At 30.5% G+C, this 18,798-nt stretch overlaps 1 protein-coding gene across 1 annotated transcript; it reads left to right on the forward strand.

Annotated features, from left to right (window-relative positions):
- The first annotated feature begins 597 nt into the window (after positions 1-597).
- LOC142330962 (uncharacterized) lies at positions 598-15,042 on the forward strand. Its single transcript, XM_075376427.1, has 4 exons — positions 598-690; positions 3,663-3,791; positions 6,152-6,719; positions 14,996-15,042. Exons 1-4 carry the CDS (start codon positions 598-600, stop codon positions 15,040-15,042), a joined length of 837 nt encoding a protein of 278 aa, XP_075232542.1.
- Positions 15,043-18,798: the final 3,756 nt, after the last annotated feature.

Below are 18,798 nucleotides of genomic sequence, written 5' to 3' on the forward strand. Positions count from 1 at the left end.
TGAAAATATGCATGAAGATCAGCAAAAATTGTCCTTCATCATCAGTTTGTCAACATCGAGATCAAAGAAGAACTACCAGAACAGTGGACGATAGCCCTCATCCACTGACAACACAAAAATGGGGGCAAAACAGACCCTAACAATTAACTGGGGAGTCTCACTCCTAGACACAACATACAAAATTCTTTCAAGAATCATCCTCAACAGGAGCAAACCACAACTCGAAAAAACCAGGAGAATGCAAGGAAGGTTTAAGATCCTGGAGGAGCTGCCCAGACCACATCTTGAGTTTCAAGCTAATAATGGATTACAAGAGGATGTGGTCATAACGTTTGTAGATTTCAGGAAAGCTTATGACTGCATCCCTACTAAAAATTCTAAGACACCTTGAACTACTTATCAAATTATAAACATGATAAAACTGACCCTTACAAACAGTGTCAAAGGTAATATTCAAAGGTGAGCTCTCAGAACCTTTTGAGATCAAAACAGGATTGTGCCAAGGCAATGAGTTATTACGACTACTGTTCAACTGTGTTTTAGAAATTGTAATTAGGGAATGGCTCAAGCTCAAAAAGGTGTCTCCCAAAAGTTAAAATGGGTGGAAAAATTGAAACAAACTGTCCTAGTTTTGCTGACGAGTTGGCACTTGTAGCAAATGTCATTGATGAAACTAAATCACGGATATTAGTACTTCAAAACATTACAAATAAAATTGGAGCCAAAATTTAGTAACCCAATTTAAATACCTTGGAGAAATAGTAACAAACAATCTAAACAAAAAATCCTTTATCTGAATAAGAAGAAAAATCTAGCTGAAGCACAAAAATTAACCTGGTACACTTATAATAAAAATGCCTATCAATAAATACAAAAATAAGACACTAAAACACAGTTATAAAACCATAAACCACTTACTCAGCAAGCAAACACTCTTCCACCTGAATGAACAATCAAAGACAGACAGATTCCAGAAGATGGAAAGAAAAAATTGGAAGAACTTGCATGGACAAAATGTATCATAAAGATGCAGTACAATCTCGACTCGGAAAATACAAAGGCAGGATGCAGATGATTCGGAGAAATGAGATAGGATCTGAAGGAAATTGGCATTACATCAGTAGGCGCCACAGGTACGATAAAATTAAATGAGAAAATCACGAACAAAAGCACTCATAAGATAAAACCTCACAACACAAACATTTCAACACTAGAAAGGGCACAAAAATCAAAATGTATAAAAAAGTAATGGGAGGACCACAAGGCCCAAACAGTCCCATCAAAGAGACATGCATAACAGACTGACTAAAATGATCCTATGCGGTCATAAAAGATAATAATAATATATATATTTAGCCCACCAGGCTGATCTAGTGTTTAACTCATCACAAAAAAGTTGTTTTAACAGCTGATTTTCAAAGTCGAAAGTTCTCAGGTTCAAATCCTAGTAAAAGTCAGTTGCTTTTATACAGATTTAAAAACTTAGCAGTGAATACCTGTGTACTCTGGTGGTTGGGGTTTAATTAAACATATGTCTCAGGAATGGATCTTCTGAGTCTCTACTAAACTAAACAAAGTGTAGTCTGATACATATCATTATCTCATTGAGCCATGGTGAAATAAGTTTACATGTTGTGAATCTTCTATGTATATATTTCTAATCTTACTGTGAAAACGATTAAATTATTTTCTATGGAAATAGTTCATAAATATTTATGAATTTAGCCATTCAGAGTTCAAGATCACAGAATAATAACTTAGATTCATGTTTGCCAGTTCCCAGAGTTATTACTATATTTCAGTTTAATACTAGTCATACATTTTTTTTTTAAATGAATTTTAATGTTTTTGAAATATGAAAATGTTTTCCTTCTTAGTGATGAAATTTCTAAAACAAGGGGCAGGACAAATACCAACATCACATTCCCAACAGTTATATTGTGATTCCTTTCTTATGTTGTTTGCATAACAAACAATACATCTTTTAGGTGCAATTTTTATTCTGTATCGGGAATATACGACAGGAAATGTCATTCTCAGAGTATGACAGAATCATCTCCTACAGAGAGCCTACAATTTTTGGGAGTGACTTTGATGAATTTCAACATTTTGTTCAATAAGGGGCGCCTCAGAATTGAAGAAGAGTGTACTGGACTGTAAAGTTTAAAAAAAATGTATTAAAATTGTAGCTCCAGCTTTTTAATGTTTTTAGTGAATGGAGTCATATATAATTTATAATTTTCTGTTTAAAAGACCATTAGTCGGTTGCTTTAAACTTTCTTCCCTAGTTTTTTTTTTAAAGTTTGATCTTGGTTTCATGTGAAGCAACTAAAGTACGTCTGGGCATAGTCATGGTAATGTTCTCTGATAGTTTTGATCTCCATTGTACATAAATTTCTGTGGTATAAATAATTGAGCTGCTTGTATGTGGCTGACTATCACCTTTATTTCAGTGGTAATATCATGTTTATGTAACACTTGTGTATATTTGTTGCATGAAGAAAATATTGCAAAACCTCTTCTTCTCTTTCATTCTTTAGAATGACTAGTGCCATTTTTATTAGTGATGTGTCTAATGTCAAATCTCGCATTAATAATTCACTTGACAATATTTTATATATATATAAGCCGATCAGTAATGGGTGTGATAATTTTGAAAAAGTGACAGATCCTTTTGTGACTGAAGGGACCAACCTAATTAAATTCGAAGATCATAAAATCAAACATGAAGCAGTAAGTTAGTTTTACTCGCCCTTTCAGAGTGTATTTAGTGGAGTAGTTATATGAGTGAAACTTTATGTAAGCACTTAATGTTGATTTTTTAATTTGACTTCATTGCATTTTTTTACCATGTTTTGGTTTATTCTTTAGTAATACATGAACTTTCAAGTACGAGGATCATTACAGTTCTGGACTGATTGATATGTACTGCCACATTGGCCAAAAAGATACTGTTCTTTTACCACAATAATGTGAGGGTACACATATCTCTGATAGTAGTTGCAAAACTCAATGATAATTTACACTTTGACAAAGTCATCTGGAAGCATGTGCTGTATTCACCTGACTTGGTTTCAATTAATTATTACCTTCTCCCAAATCTGAAAAAATGGCTCATTGGACAAAGATTTATTTCTAATGATGCAAAGGTGAGAGAACTGCTTATTTCGCAGAGTTGGACAAATCACATCATACTGATAATATAAAAAAAGTTGGAAAATCTGTAAAATGAAAATTGTAAATGAAACAAATTGCAAGAGAATTAAGTTGAAAGTTAAAAAAAAATTCTTCAAAACCTTCCTGAACAACCGCCATATTTGTTTTAAATTGACTTATAAAATTAATTTTCACAGATTTAAATTTGTGATTAATGTGTTTGCTATTTTGTTATTTTTTGCAACATACACTTTGAGAAAATAAAGTGTATAATATATATATATATATATGTATATAAAAATAACAATTGTAATATTCTATTAATAGTAAATTCATATAAAAATAAAATTAAATCAGTTTTGTTCTTTTTTGGCCTAATTTTGTCATAATATTTGGATTTTTCTAAAATTTTTAGCAAGATAGATTTTAATGGTGTTTACTACCAAAAACATTTATTGGAAATTAATTAGTTTGTAATTTGTGTTCTTTATCTTTTTTTTAAAAAGGAATCTGAGATCTTATTGAATGATGATGTTTCATTACAGGTTAATCTTAATATGAAAAGCAATGAACTTCAAATAAAAGATTTTCACACAGTGAAGACAAAAGATGGGATGGTATTTTATCCATGTCGTGTAAGTATTAGCTATTGGCTATTGTAACAAACAAGATTTGTCTTCTTAATTTCATTACTATGTATATATTTCAATGTGTTCGTTTTTAACAAAATGTTTGTAATCGTATTTAGTTCATTTTAATTAATATCGATTTATTGAGATGTTTGTGAATGATAAATGGTCAATGTGTGAGAGCAAAGTGTGTTTTTGAAATTCATTGATGACTGAAATATGTGAATTTTAACCTGTTGATGGAGTTGACATTTTAGTAAGCTTTGGGTGATTTGTTGTTAATTGTATTCAGTGTTCATGTTTCAATATTTATCAGGTAGGCAGTTTAAATTGGACCTGGTAAGACTAAACATGGTTGTGACATAAAATCTGTAAATGAAAAGAAAATAATATAAAATCTAATTTTGTGATTACATTAGGAAGACTTAACATATCTACCATATTTTGACAAAAGATATCCGAAGTGATCACCCTGCACAGCTGATGCATCAATGCTAAAGTAATCATATTGAGAGTCACCTGATGCAAACTGTTGTCAATGACTTCAGTTATTTATTGTGAACATTTGCCTTCAGTTATTGATAGTGAAGGACTTGCAACTAGACAAATCGTCTAGTCAGATTTGCACTAGACAAATCGTGTTGACAAGGAAAACCGTGGTTCTCGAAAATTATTGCACTGAAGCATGAATAGTTTACAACAGACAATAATAGATTAGAGTAGTAATATACACCTCCAATAATAGTGCTAATAGGAGCAGTGTAAAAAGTAACACTCAAATACCTAGTAGTTAAGCTCTCTCAGTTTGGTTTTTAAGTTTCTTGCCCTGTGTGGAAATATATATATATATCAGTGTTTCTTGCATGAGCACCACTTCATCAGATTTATTTACAAGTTTTTTAAAATGTATTTAATATATTGTTAAAAGAGGATGCTAATTTAGAAGAATTCAAAAAATTATATATTTTTATTTTATTTATTATAAAAATATACATTATAAATCATGTTTTCCAGTTTGATCATATATATATATATGTTGTATTTTTATAATAAAAAAATCAACTTGAACAACCCAAGTACAGAATTATAAAGTAAATGAAATGACACTTACCTTATTTTCTATTCCAAAAGCACCTTTGCAGGATCCTGCATCATCAGCTGTATATAATATATTTATATAAAATTACATATCAAACATAATAAAAAATTAAAATATTGTAAATAGTTAATTTTAATATTAAAATTTCCATGTAGTGAAAATATCAAGAAATTTAATTTAAATAATACTAGGTAAAGTTTAGACATTTTTTAGATATTTAAACATAAATAAAAAAGATTCCTACTTGATCAACTTTCAGACAGAATATGAAGATGACACTTATAAAAGCAGCAACAGATGGCAGCACATTTTTATATAAAAAAAAAGGAATAATCATAATTTTTATAAATAGTGTGATTTAAATCCACTCAGTAATGTAAATTGGCTTTCCAGGTTACATAGCGTAAATTTATTCTATTTATTTTATTTTTACTGCATGAAGTACATTAAATTTGACAGAGTGTCTTTAACTATCCTGCACATATGAAAAGTTGTCTCACCACTAAATAAGATATCTAACTATAATTAAGAGTTGTAACTTGTATTCTTGCAAACTGAGTGCTTATGGTAATGTTGTGAACAGTAGAAAGAGATATTTGCAGTCCATAACTAGGTCGCCTAATAAACTTAATGGGACGGGCAGTGAATGCGTCGCTTACTTGATCCATAGCCTCATCACAACTGTAACCTTTGATGATTTCTGTCTCTTAAAGTCATACCTTTGAGGACGTTAAACTTTGACGTAAAAGAATTGATATTCCATTCAGTTTGTACAAGCTGTTAAACATGTGTACATGATTGAAACTCCATTAACTAAAGCATGCACTGAATGGTTTTTGTGGGATCCACATATTGATGGACTACAATCGCATTGGAGTCAGCTTGTCTGCACATCTTACGCATATTCTACTGAATATTGGAAGTACACTGAACAATTCTTGGAGATTTATGCTATCATTTGAGTCTACTAAGAAGTTAGGACTGATTTCCTAAATATAGGCCATTTATTTTGGATACCTTTAGCCCAGACAATCTGTAAAGTTTCAGCTATGTGTATAGATATGCAATAGGATAAGTAAAGTTTGTTATTACGTTAAACTTTACTTGTGAATCATTAAATAATATTCCAAACGATGTTTATTTTGAATATATGTTTAAGATATTCAGTTTTTTATCCATATTTTGCAAAATAGAATAATGTTCTTTTAATGGAAATAATTTTACATGAATTCATAATTACTTTTTAACTGTTGTTTTAATTTTACAGGTTATTATTGATAAATTAACCATCACTGCAAGTACTAAGAATTGTAAGAGATGTGTAAATAATTCGGTATATGATGGAATTATAAAACAAAAATCCAGTGAATGTAATTGTGCGAATGGCGATGTAAGAACAGAAAATTTAGTCAAGGATATAAGTAGTGAAAATGAGTTACCTCAGCAGAAAGGAAAGAAATTGGTTTGTGAATATTGCAATGAAAGATTCAGATGTAAATGTTATTTAAAGAGGGACATTAACTTTCATGCTAAAGAGAAAGAAAATAATTCTTACTCTTGTCAAAAGTCTCTTATTCTTGAAAATAAGTTAAAAACACAACTTATTACGCACAAAGAAGAGAAATATTATGTTTGTAACTTTTGTCAAAAGTCATTTAATCGCAAAGGCAGTTTAAAATTACATCTTAATATTCATACAAAGGAGAAGAATTATATTTGTAACTTTTGTCAAAAGTCATTTAATCGCAAATGCAATTTAAAATTACATCTTAATATTCATACAAAGGAGAAGAATTATATTTGTAACTTTTGTCAAATGTCATTTAATCAGAAAAGCAATTTAAAAACACATCTTAATATTCATACTAAAGACAAAAATTATATTTGCAACTTTTGTCAAAAGTCATTTAATCGCAAAAGCTTTTTAAAAATGCATCTTAATATTCATACAAAAGGGAAGAATTATATTTGTAACTTTTGTCAAAAGTCATTTAATCTCAAAAGCAATTTAAAAATACATCTTAATATTCATACAAAAGAGAAGAATTATATTTGTAACTTTTGTCAAAAGTCATTTAATCTCAAAAGCAATTTAAAAATACATCTTAATATTCATACAAAAGAGAAGAATTATATTTGTAACTTTTGTCAAAAGTCATTTAATCACAAAAGCAGTTTAAAAATGCATCTTAATATTCATACAAAAGAGAAGAATTATATTTGTAACTTTTGTCAAAAGTCATTTAATCTCAAAAGCAATTTAAAAATACATCTTAATATTCATACAAAAGAGAAGAATTATATTTGTAACTTTTGTCAAAAGTCATTTAATTACAAAAGCAGTTTAAAAATGCATCTTAATATTCATACAAAAGAGAAGAATTATATTTGTAACTTTTGTCAAAAGTCATTTAATCGCAAATGCAATTTAAAATTACATCTTAATATTCATACAAAGGAGAAGAATTATATTTGTAACTTTTGTCAAATGTCATTTAATCAGAAAAGCAATTTAAAAACACATCTTAATATTCATACTAAAGACAAAAATTATATTTGCAACTTTTGTCAAAAGTCATTTAATCGCAAAAGCTTTTTAAAAATGCATCTTAATATTCATACAAAAGAGAAGAATTATATTTGTAACTTTTGTCAAAAGTCATTTAATCTCAAAAGCAATTTAAAAATACATCTTAATATTCATACAAAAGAGAAGAATTATATTTGTAACTTTTGTCAAAAGTCATTTAATTACAAAAGCAGTTTAAAAATGCATCTTAATATTCATACAAAAGAGAAGAATTATATTTGTAACTTTTGTCAAAAGTCATTTAATCTCAAAAGCAATTTAAAAATACATCTTAATATTCATACAAAAGAGAAGAATTATATTTGTAACTTTTGTCAAAAGTCATTTAATTACAAAAGCAGTTTAAAAATGCATCTTAATATTCATACAAAAGAGAAGAATTATATTTGTAACTTTTGTCAAAAGTCATTTAATCACAAAAGCAGTTTAAAAATGCATCTTAATATTCATACAAAAGAGAAGAATTATATTTGTAACTTTTGTCAAAAGTCATTTAATCTCAAAAGCAATTTAAAAAAACATCTTAATATTCATACAAAAGAGAAGAATTATATTTGTAACTTTTGTCAAAAGTCATTTAATCACAAAAGCAGTTTAAAAATGCATCTTAATATTCATACAAAAGAGAAGAATTATGTTTGTAACTTTTGTCAAAAGTCATTTAATCACAAAAGCAATTTAAAAAAACATCTTAATATTCATAACTAATTAGAAAAATTTCTGTTTGTAACCTTTGTCAAAAATCTTTCAATGAGTTATAGTTCAAAATATATCTTAGTATCCATATTAGAGAATTGTTATGACCTTTAAAAATCTTATAGTAAGAAAATATATTATGGGAAAAAATGAATATAATTTTTTCAAGTGTGCATAATTTAAAACAACAATAACAAATTTTATCCAGGTAAAGATAAGGAAAAATTGGTTTTCCTTAGGTATTGTTCAACATTGTGGTCATTGGTAAGGGATAATTATTGAAGAAATTATCTGAAGTCGAAACTTGAACAGTTTTATGGTAGGTAAACAAAAAATTAACGTTTGGCTTAGTTATAGCTACAAAGTACATTTTTAATAATTTTATTACCACTGTAGTAGCACTGCCACTATTAGGTATTGCATCAGAGGATTAAGTAAAATAGCAGTTTTGTAGCCATGGTATTTGTGAAAAATACGATTCCTGACCGGGATTTGAATCCAAGACATGTAGATGAAAACTGAATCATTACCACTGACTACAGGCTACACTAAAACTCCAAGGCTACAGACGACCTAAAAAGAGTTTAGATTTATGTATTACTCTAGAGTATAATATGCACGTGATGATGAATATATTAACCCCAGAACCACGTATTATGCCAGTCAGATAACTTGGTTGGTGCTGAGAAATTCTACCATTTCAGAAAAGGTGGTACAGAAAAAACATTTGTGAAGTTCACAAGTGAGACTTATACAAATCACACATTACATGTGTTTTTCTCAAATTCATTTTCACAAATAACGTTGATCTTGCATGAATTTAAAACCTCATTCTGATTTTGTATTTAAGTTTACTCGCATATTAAAAACAAATAGGAGGATTCCTGAACCTGTTGTCATTATTGACCTCAAAAACTTCATTTTTAATTTTTTATCAACATGTAAAAGAATGACTGCCTCTTACATGTGTCAATTTCTTAAAAAATTTTTCTTATCTTATCTCCTTGTTGTGAGTTATTTTCCTCATTGTTTTACACACTAAAATGGTTAAAAGTGCTCATAACCTTGAATATAAACAGAAACTAACATTTTGAAATACATGTCTCAAATCGTTGTTAATATTCCTATTATATTCTCAAATATATTCTATTCACAATAGAAAAAGGTTTTGGAAAGTATAGAAGCTGCAAAGTTAAACAATAGAGGGCAGAGACTTGAGATGCCAGGTCTCTTACCATACTTTGAAATTCGATCTACTTCTGTACCACTTTAACTCTTTACTGCTATTATTATATTAATGCTATTGTCGGTTCACAGCTGACCCAAAAATTGAAATTCTCACAATATTAAATTTTTTTTTGGTTGACAAAATTATTGACCGTATTTGCAATGAAAAAACATACAAAGGTGGCTTTTTAGTGGTTTTATATAAAATTTAATTAGATTACCTGATTGTAGCATGTAAAACATAATATTACTACTTAATATACATTATTTCAAATATCTATCATTGCATTTAAGAAATAAAATATTCAACATAATGTTTAGAATATATATAAATTAATAAAACTAATTTGATCTAAATATGTGATATATGTATGAAAATTACAAACGTGTTTTTTGATAAAAAGATTAACATTTTTAATGATTTTTTTTTCTAATTACAGACTACTAATGAAAGTTTTTTACCCATATTATAAAATAAACAAAGTAATTAAAAAATTAAATAATCGAAAAATCTTCTATGTAACAAGAAAGTTGAAAATGTCTGATTCTTGAATGAAACGTATTTGTAACAATAAATTGTGATATTTCAAAACTAACTGGAGACAAATATGTATTGAAAAATTTTAAATTAAGAAAAAAATTACTAATTTTATTCAAGATCTTCATTTTTGCAACTATTTCTTCTGATTTTATTTGTACTTGCATACATGGTCTCACACTCACTACAGACGTTGAGATGTTTGTTGTCATTGATTGATGGGCACATATGACATCGCCTGTGTTTTTTCTGTAGCAATTCAGGTTTGATCTTTCCTTTTTTAATTTTTAATACATTTCTAATAATAAAGTCAGCGATGTTGAAAGTCTGGATTCTTCAAGTCAACGTCTCATATGAGTTAAGGCAAGTGATTTTCTTAAATATATGTCCATATTTTCAGGGCTTATTTTTCATGAACATTTAAAAGGTGCTTAGATGCTGAAAACTGACAAGCATCTTTTCTACAATTAGATACTTGGAGGGAGAATAATTCGAAGTGCAATTTAAGATTAACATTTTAAATAATTTGAAAATATGAGCAGTTTTGTCACCATCTTGTATACTGGAGTGTACTTTAGTGCCGTTAAAACTAACAGAAATACAAACCGCTGAAGGGACACGGTTTCCCTGAATATAACACTTCCAGTTCCATCACTTTCTGTAGATTCCTCACATCTTCTTTACTAGAATTAAATATACCAAATAAATACAGTAGTCCATTAAAGCTTTTAATTCAATATTATGAGTGTAATTAACAAAGGAAGTTGCAGAGCAGTAGTTTTAGTGATAATTTAATAATTTTATGTTCTAATATAATGTATAACATTTCATCACTAAACAGTAATTCCCAATAATAAATTGAATTAATAGAGATTCAAGTTTTTAGCAGTTTCTTTTATTTGAGAAAGATGAGTCCTAATAACCTAAGTTCTTGAACTAATAAGTTCAGTACTCAATTTATAACAATTTTTTTTTATAAACAGACTTTCGTCTACTTTCCTCTTCAACAATTCATCGGATACACTCATCGCATTTTTGTTTTTAATTTCACATACATTGTCAGGACTTTCTATGTCACATTCACTATCGCTATCATATTCACTAAATATAGATTCACGGTCCTACAGATCATCAGTTCATTAAGATATCTTCAATTTCATTTTCATTCAAGCTTTTACTACTTTCACAAGAGGTAATTATGAGTAAACTCATAATTTGTTAAAAATGTAAAAAATACAATGATGATTTTATTACCAAAAAAAAAAGTAACATTGCTACTATCATCGGTTTGATTGTGAACTCTCGTAAAAAATAAACTTATAATTTTTCATTGTACATGGCACTATAGCTGGCCTTGAAACACCCTTGAATAGAGTGGACAATGAAATCAGGGAAGTAGCAACTGTCACTGCAACATAGCCAACAAAAATATACCTCTCGGGTTAAAAATGACCAGATGACAGCAATTAAGAGTTAAATGTGTATAACTTTGCAATTATTTTGAATTTAAGCTTGTAAATTTACGAAAATATTATTCAAAATATATATATCAGAAAATGTAAAAAAAATTACATTTTTTTTTAACACCTAAAAAAATTAAGAATCTTTAAGATTAGATCATACTTTGTTGCTACTGGTATATTCCGATACATCTATTTAAGAAATATTTTGTTATATATTTTAAGAAATATATTTCAGCAATTACATTTAGCATTTCTATTTGAATCTTGCCCGATCTTTTGTAAAGGCAAAAAAATCTCCTCTTTACTGTTTATTTTTTCCACACAGAATCTTCCCTTTCTAAACCACCCTGATATATTTCCCAATTTGTTTATTGATGTGCTCTTCTCTTCTTTGTATTCTCTACAAGTTTTATAAGATTTTAAAGGTTACTGAAAGGAGAGACATTCCACTGTAAATTTTGTCTCCTCTTTTGTGTCAAAAATGAATTGGGGCAGAGTGGCCATTCTGGCAGGATTTTTTTTGTCTTCCAAATATTTTCTGTAATAGATCATTGATTAATTAGCTAATAATCATAATTTTAAAAATTACACAGTTATTGGGTCCTCACCCGGATGCTTTATTATTTTTTTGAGATCAGATTATTCTTTATTTCTTGTTTATTCAGGGGACTTGAGTTTTCTAGTTTAGTTACTGGTTACAAATAGTTGAGCTTTTTTCTGGATTTTTTAGCAGATTCAGCAGTTTTTCAAAATTATTGACTAAAATTTTACTATCTCAAAATAATATTTTTTATTAAATTTTATATGTATTCAATTTTTTATAAAATAAATATCTTTATGAAATAGAGTATTTTATTGTAATAAAAAAATTAGTTTATTATATTTCAGTTTTAGAAATGTTTATAATATATAAATTGCGATTATTATTTGATGTTAAGAAATAATATTTTGTTCATAAATTAAAAGATTTCAGAATTATATAGTCTGATTTTACAATATGTATGTGAAATGAAAACTTAATCTTCCACTTAAATATTTAAGTGGATTAAACTATATTTATATACTCTTATTATTTAAAAATTATGTTTTTGATTAATTTTCATATGTACATTCAAAGTTATTTATTTTTTTAATCAAATAAAGTTCTACAAAAAACAGATTGCTTTTTTATTTAAAATGTACACGATTCCTTTTCGTAAGAACAGTTTGTTGTATTATATTATGACCAGATGCATTTATCCTGTACCAGTTAGATAATTAAAACTAAATTAAAGCTACCCTCTTTGCCCGACCTACATTGTGAATCTGCATAGTCTTAAGTTTTCCGTTTAAATTTTTTAGTGTCCCAGCCATGGGGGTTTAAATGCGGTGGCCTCACATAAAAAAGTAGATTACTATGAGGTTGTTTCATTTATAAAAATCTCATTTTTCTACATTTAATGGTATGTCATTGTTATAAACTTAGGCATATTGTTATAAACATATGGATAGACGATGGGCATGGATAGGTATGGGCATCCTAATGCGCAGCAGTTATTCTAGTAGCTAAATACAATTATTTATACAGTAGGAATTTTCTTGAAGGTGACTAAGATTCGGTCGGGATTTATCTATTCACTGAAATAGAATAAGAAAATAAATAATAAATTTTTCCAATTTTATTGCACAGAAAAACGTCTGAAATATTTTAGATAATATCTGTCAGTGCATTTTTATTTTTCAATATAATTCATTAGAAAAGTTTGGGAAAATTATTGTAAATTAAAAAGTAGTTTTTTTTATTATATAGAACCATCTTCTGGGAGTTTCCGTACTGATTTGTCAGATAATTCTTTAACTACTAACCAAGTTTATCTGTACATGGCTAGAAATAATTTAAGATTGTTTTTTAATATTATTGATTTGTTTTGATGGGTTGCTGTCAGATTGCATGTAAACTTGAAAGAGAGTGATGACACAAGTAGTGATCTTAGTGTGCATCTATTACTGAAAATATTTCATTATCGATGTTCAAAATTAACAAAATTATTATATTTTATACTTCCGTTATAATGTTATATTCTTTTCCCTTTAATGGTTTGCAATGATCATTAATAGAGTAATTACTGTGTTGTCCATTAGAACTGTTGTTATTGTTGTCTAATGCTGAATTTGGATTCTTATTATCAATTTGGTTGATAATTAATCTTATTAATTTCATTTACTCTCAACTTAATATTTTCCTTGATCTCTATATGATCACAGCATTTCTTCAATTCTCCAACATTATACTTTTCGAAATGCATGCAACATAATCCTTAAGGTTTTTTTTTGTGTAAAGGTGTGCTACATTTTATTGCAGTATTATTAATATTTTACTAGAAAAGATGACCTCTCTTGGCACTTATGATGTCTCACCTGTATGGTTTTTTGGGTCTGTTTCTTGAAGAGAATTCAGGTCAGTACATTTCTTATTGTGTGAAAAATATAACTGAGTTAATCAGATGTGACAGATTTAAAAGTTACATCTTAGCGGTCTAATCTGAGATCTTTACTTTTTTGATATATTTTAATGATGATCACACTGTCCAGTTGAAAGTTCTGATTTTTTTTCCAGATAACATAAAACATTGACATTTTAAAATATAACCATTTGTTTAAATACGTTCCAGTATTTTTCTGTATATGATCTTGAAGTAAACAATAGTACAAAATGTTATATTTCTATCTTTCTTATAAAAAGGATAGTGCTTGGGTTTGTTTGTCATACGTGCTCACATTTTTATGTTAGCCGCTATTGGCACAGAGTGGACCAAAATTGGTGCGCCGGGCAGCTGCACACTGCAACTCTCTCTCAGCCAACTCTCTCCTGCTAGAAGCAGTCCATTGTCGGTTAATTTATGTTATTTAAAAAAGGCTGATCCGCTCTGCGCCAGTAGCAGCAGCTGGACCAGCAACTAACACAACCTCACACGAGAACACACATATAACCAAACAAAGAAGTCATTCCCTGTTATCAATATTGCTAGCTTCAAACATTATATTTCTGTTAAAAACTATTATAAATTCTATATCTACTCACTCAAGCCTATTTTTAATACAAAAACACCCAAACGTTCAGAAGAATATTATTCTCTATGCACTAATATTTCTGCAAAATTCTTAATATCATAAAAATTAGGATATGAATGCGTCAAGTGTCCAGGCGGCAGAGCCCTCTGATTAGATGATTGGGCAAGTGAAGTAAGCCCCGATCGACTGATAGAGTTAACAGTGAAAGAATTGAAAAAACATTTTTAAGGTTCCACATGTTTTATTCAATCAATTTAAGTTCGATTAAGAACTGGTCATAAAGAAATGTGACTAGTACAACTATATCCATAACAAATTTTTTTTACATCAAAATTATTATTAACAACTGGTAAAAACTGCTTTTGTCTATCAGCTCTCGTGAGTCATTATCTTTCATTTAATCACTTTTAATGCGTATAGAAACTGTTTTTTAAAGAATTTTATTTCCATTATTATCATAGTTAGAGAAAACAGTTGAGTTGAATATTGTTCTGTCGCTTGCAAAAATTATTAAAAATTCACTAAATTATTTTATACTTTTTTTAGCTGGTTTTAAAAATAAAGGAGTCTTCTTCAGCCTTCAGCCACAATAATAAATTTATCATCTTTTTTAGTTTTGTGATGACCTCAGTCCTCTGACTGCTAGCAATTTGCCACTTAATGCATCCTATGAATATATGTTTCATCTAAATAAACTATATTCCACTTTTTTTTTCATATTTGTGATTTGCAAGTAGTACATTCCCCAAGCACCAATATTTGGCCTTTCAATAAGCAATTGCATCCTGATAGTCTTCTTTATCAGAAATCAATGTCTTTTTAATTACAATTGACACCTATTTTTAAAGCTGCCAGGTTTAAGAGAAGTTCCTGATGGCAGAAACCCTTTTCTCTTTTATTGTAAAAAGTAAGTTCTTTTGTGGTCGAAAGTGCATTCAACAAAGAAGTCAATTTCAAACTTTTTTTAGCATTCTATTTACTTAGCAGTCAAAGAAGAAAATGATTATGTTGATCAAGAGTGAATATTATTTCTCATGTCTTGGCCTTTGGTGGTTTGCTTGATATGGAAGTTGACCTTATGATAGTTTTTTATGCACAAAAGAAAAGCAAATGTTTATAGTTGCTTCAAAAACAATATTCTAGATAAGTCTGAAATATTTTAGATAATATCTGTCAGTGCATTTTTATTTTTCAATATAATTCATTAGAAAAGTTTGGGAAAATTATTGTAAATTAAAAAGTAGTTTTTTTTATTATATAGAACCATTTTCAGTAAACAATGCATTGTTTACAGTTTCATTATTTGAATAGCTAACCAAATTTTTCTTAGTACATATAGTATAGAATAATTACTATAATTATAGTAATTACAAAAACATAGGGCAATATTTCAATCAAATTTATAGTTACTGTGTTGTTAAACTTATAGGAATTATTAAATGTAGCTGTATTAAAATTACTGTTGTCTAATGTTAATTGATTTCTACTTAACGTAATTTTAAATATTTATGCAGTACAGAATAGTAGTAATTTAATAACAAATCGCAAAAAACCCTAAACTTAGAAAGTTTTGTTGACATGTTGAAAAAATACACAGTACGTACTGTAATCAGTATATTCTTAAAATGCTCAGTTTAAAAAATCACAAATGTTTTCTGTTTCAATTTTGATATGTGCTTCCAGGCTGCACAATCTCACAAACACTTAAAACATTAATAGTTAGCTAGATGACCTGTTTTCTTGTCTTTCAAAGTAGGTAACAACAACTGCTTCAACATTTCCATGGCTTCAGAATGTTTTGGAAAAGTTACATCTTTTACCACTTCATCGTCCAAGCCATTGTTTTAGCTAACCTTTTTTTTCTTTGTAGAGGTGGGAAATCAATTTTACAGACGCCATATGGCAGTATCTGGGTCACCAACAGGTGCCGCAAGATGATGTTAAATGCATATGTGTACCTGCGCACTACCGACTGACTAAACCTACCCCCTGACTACCTGGAATTGCTTAAAGAAGCATTACTTCAGAAAGGGGGTGGATGCATGCACTTACACATTCATACATCACAGTGCAATACATCACCATCCAAACGGTACACAAACAAATAATACATCCAACGACAAATAATACAAATCGTGATCAAACAGAATCAGATCAAATCAAAACATATGCAACAAATCTAACAAAGAAAACTCACACTAGTTCACATCAAACACCGTATGAGCAAAGAACATAATTGCAGACAGTACATCAAAGGATATCAAATTTAAATCGGCCCCTTTCAAAGTCATCATATGTACAAAAACCCATGATCATCCAGACAGATCACAACCAGGTTCCGGAACATAATATATCAACATTATTACGTCAAAGGAACATATCAATCATATATGCAACAGAGATATCAAAATTATACAGGAGACATCTCAAACTAATAAAAGAAAGCACAGCAAGATCATAATAAAATATTGCTACTATGAAAAGATTGCATGCATGTACATACAAAATATATGAAAGTAAAAATAGCAAACATACATGAAAAAATCAGGACAAAGCACTCAGCCGAGAGCCTGTCCTCACACATGCCCTCTGGTGCCGTGCTCTATTTCGGGTCTCGTCATAAACATGTAACATTCGCATGACAGTTTTGGTGTAGTCCTCCACCACCCTCCAATGTCTTGTCCTACAGAAGCATCCTTTGTGTTTCGTCAGGGTGAAACATACATGTTCAGTTTAGTCTGTCCAGCATCTTATTTCACGCATCAGCAAATCTAGGGCATACAAAGAAAACATGTATATTTTCCTTCTTTTCCCCATTCCTGGCAGTTGTCATTGCGGTCACTAAATCGATGTAGGTTTGATCGGAAGCCTCCATGATCTGCCAGGAACGGTGTTAGTTCATATCCTAGCAAGCCATGCCCTCTACAACACCACCCCTTGATGTCTCCTATATGATGGTGTGCCACCTGCCATTCGTGGTCCGATTCCATCGCTCCTGCCGCATTTGTGTCATCTCGCCCTGTATTTCCTGGGTCTGATGTTTCTTTTCATCTGTAGGCGGCGGGCCCAGTTCCTTTATCCTACAGCACTGCATAATGATGAGATCTATGAGCGGGAGTCCAGGTAGGACCTCCACTGCTTCCTTTGAGACCGTTCTATAAGCCGATATTACCTGAAGGCAACACCTCCTATTGACAAACTCAATTTTTCCCCTATATTTTGCATATCATAAAACTCCCAACCACAGTTTTACACCATACAACAGGGCTGAATGAACCACTCCAGTCACCGGCCTCTTCTGCTACGTGGGCAGCAGATGTTGGAGGAGAGATAGCACATGCAGTAAACACTCTCGCCCTCACGAAGTCAACTCCCTAATGTACGTCCTGCGTAGGACGAGACACACGTCCACAGTGCCGCACCTCCATCCTCAGATAGAATCCAGTTCGGACGGCGTTGCAGTGCATATGGCTCTGAAACTACGGCTATGTCCATGTCCATCTCCACTATGTGTCTGGCAAGCATATCCTGTGCCAGCACACAGGGGTTCATGTTTAGTTGAACTACTTTCATCTGCTTGTCGATTGCTGTCCGTTCCTCCTCCGGCTCTCCTTTAGTTTATTTGTTCACCACTTTGGGGATGTTACGCTGCCAGTCCAATGCCCCTTGACGTTACATGAAAGGCATTTTGGCATGCTGCTGCAGTCTGCCGCCTGGGTTCCAGCTGCTCCACAGTTAAACCATGCAGCTGACCTGTCTGCACTCTTGCAGTTCCTTGAGACACGCCAAACTTCAAGGCAGCTGTAACATCGCTGAGGGCAGTTTACAACATCCACCCTAACAACCTGTCAGGCTGACAGGCAACCTGTCAGATGTAGGATCAGGCATCGTTGCATCTGTACTGATCTTCGCAGGTGTGGCCTCCACGTCAATATGTTTGATAAGTTATCCTATTCCATTTTGCTGTTACAGACATCTTAAACTGTCAAAATGTTCTACACTTCTTAGCGAGTCTGTAGACACATTGCATGAAAGTGCAAAAATTTTGATGGGGGGTGATAGTGATGAAAAAATAATTTTTTTGGGGGGGATGGGGTATCGCCCGCGAAAATGGGAAAGTGGGGTGGAGCTACCTTGAGGATCTGGCCTGGAACCCTAAGGATTTTGGGGCCGAGAGCCTAGCAACTACATAATAGGAAAACAGCTGTTTCCCTATGAAAATCCCTCGTGAGACTTAGAAAAGTTTCTAAGTCCCACTTCAATCGGTTTGAATCTGCTGCCAGATCAAAGAGATTGAAGAAGGCTTCAGATCCATTTGGTTGGTAAAAAAGCAACTAGGTGGCAGACCT

This window comes from Lycorma delicatula, chromosome 10, assembly GCF_047948215.1.
Source record: "Lycorma delicatula isolate Av1 chromosome 10, ASM4794821v1, whole genome shotgun sequence".
In the NCBI taxonomy this organism is placed as follows: Eukaryota; Metazoa; Arthropoda; class Insecta; order Hemiptera; family Fulgoridae; genus Lycorma; species Lycorma delicatula.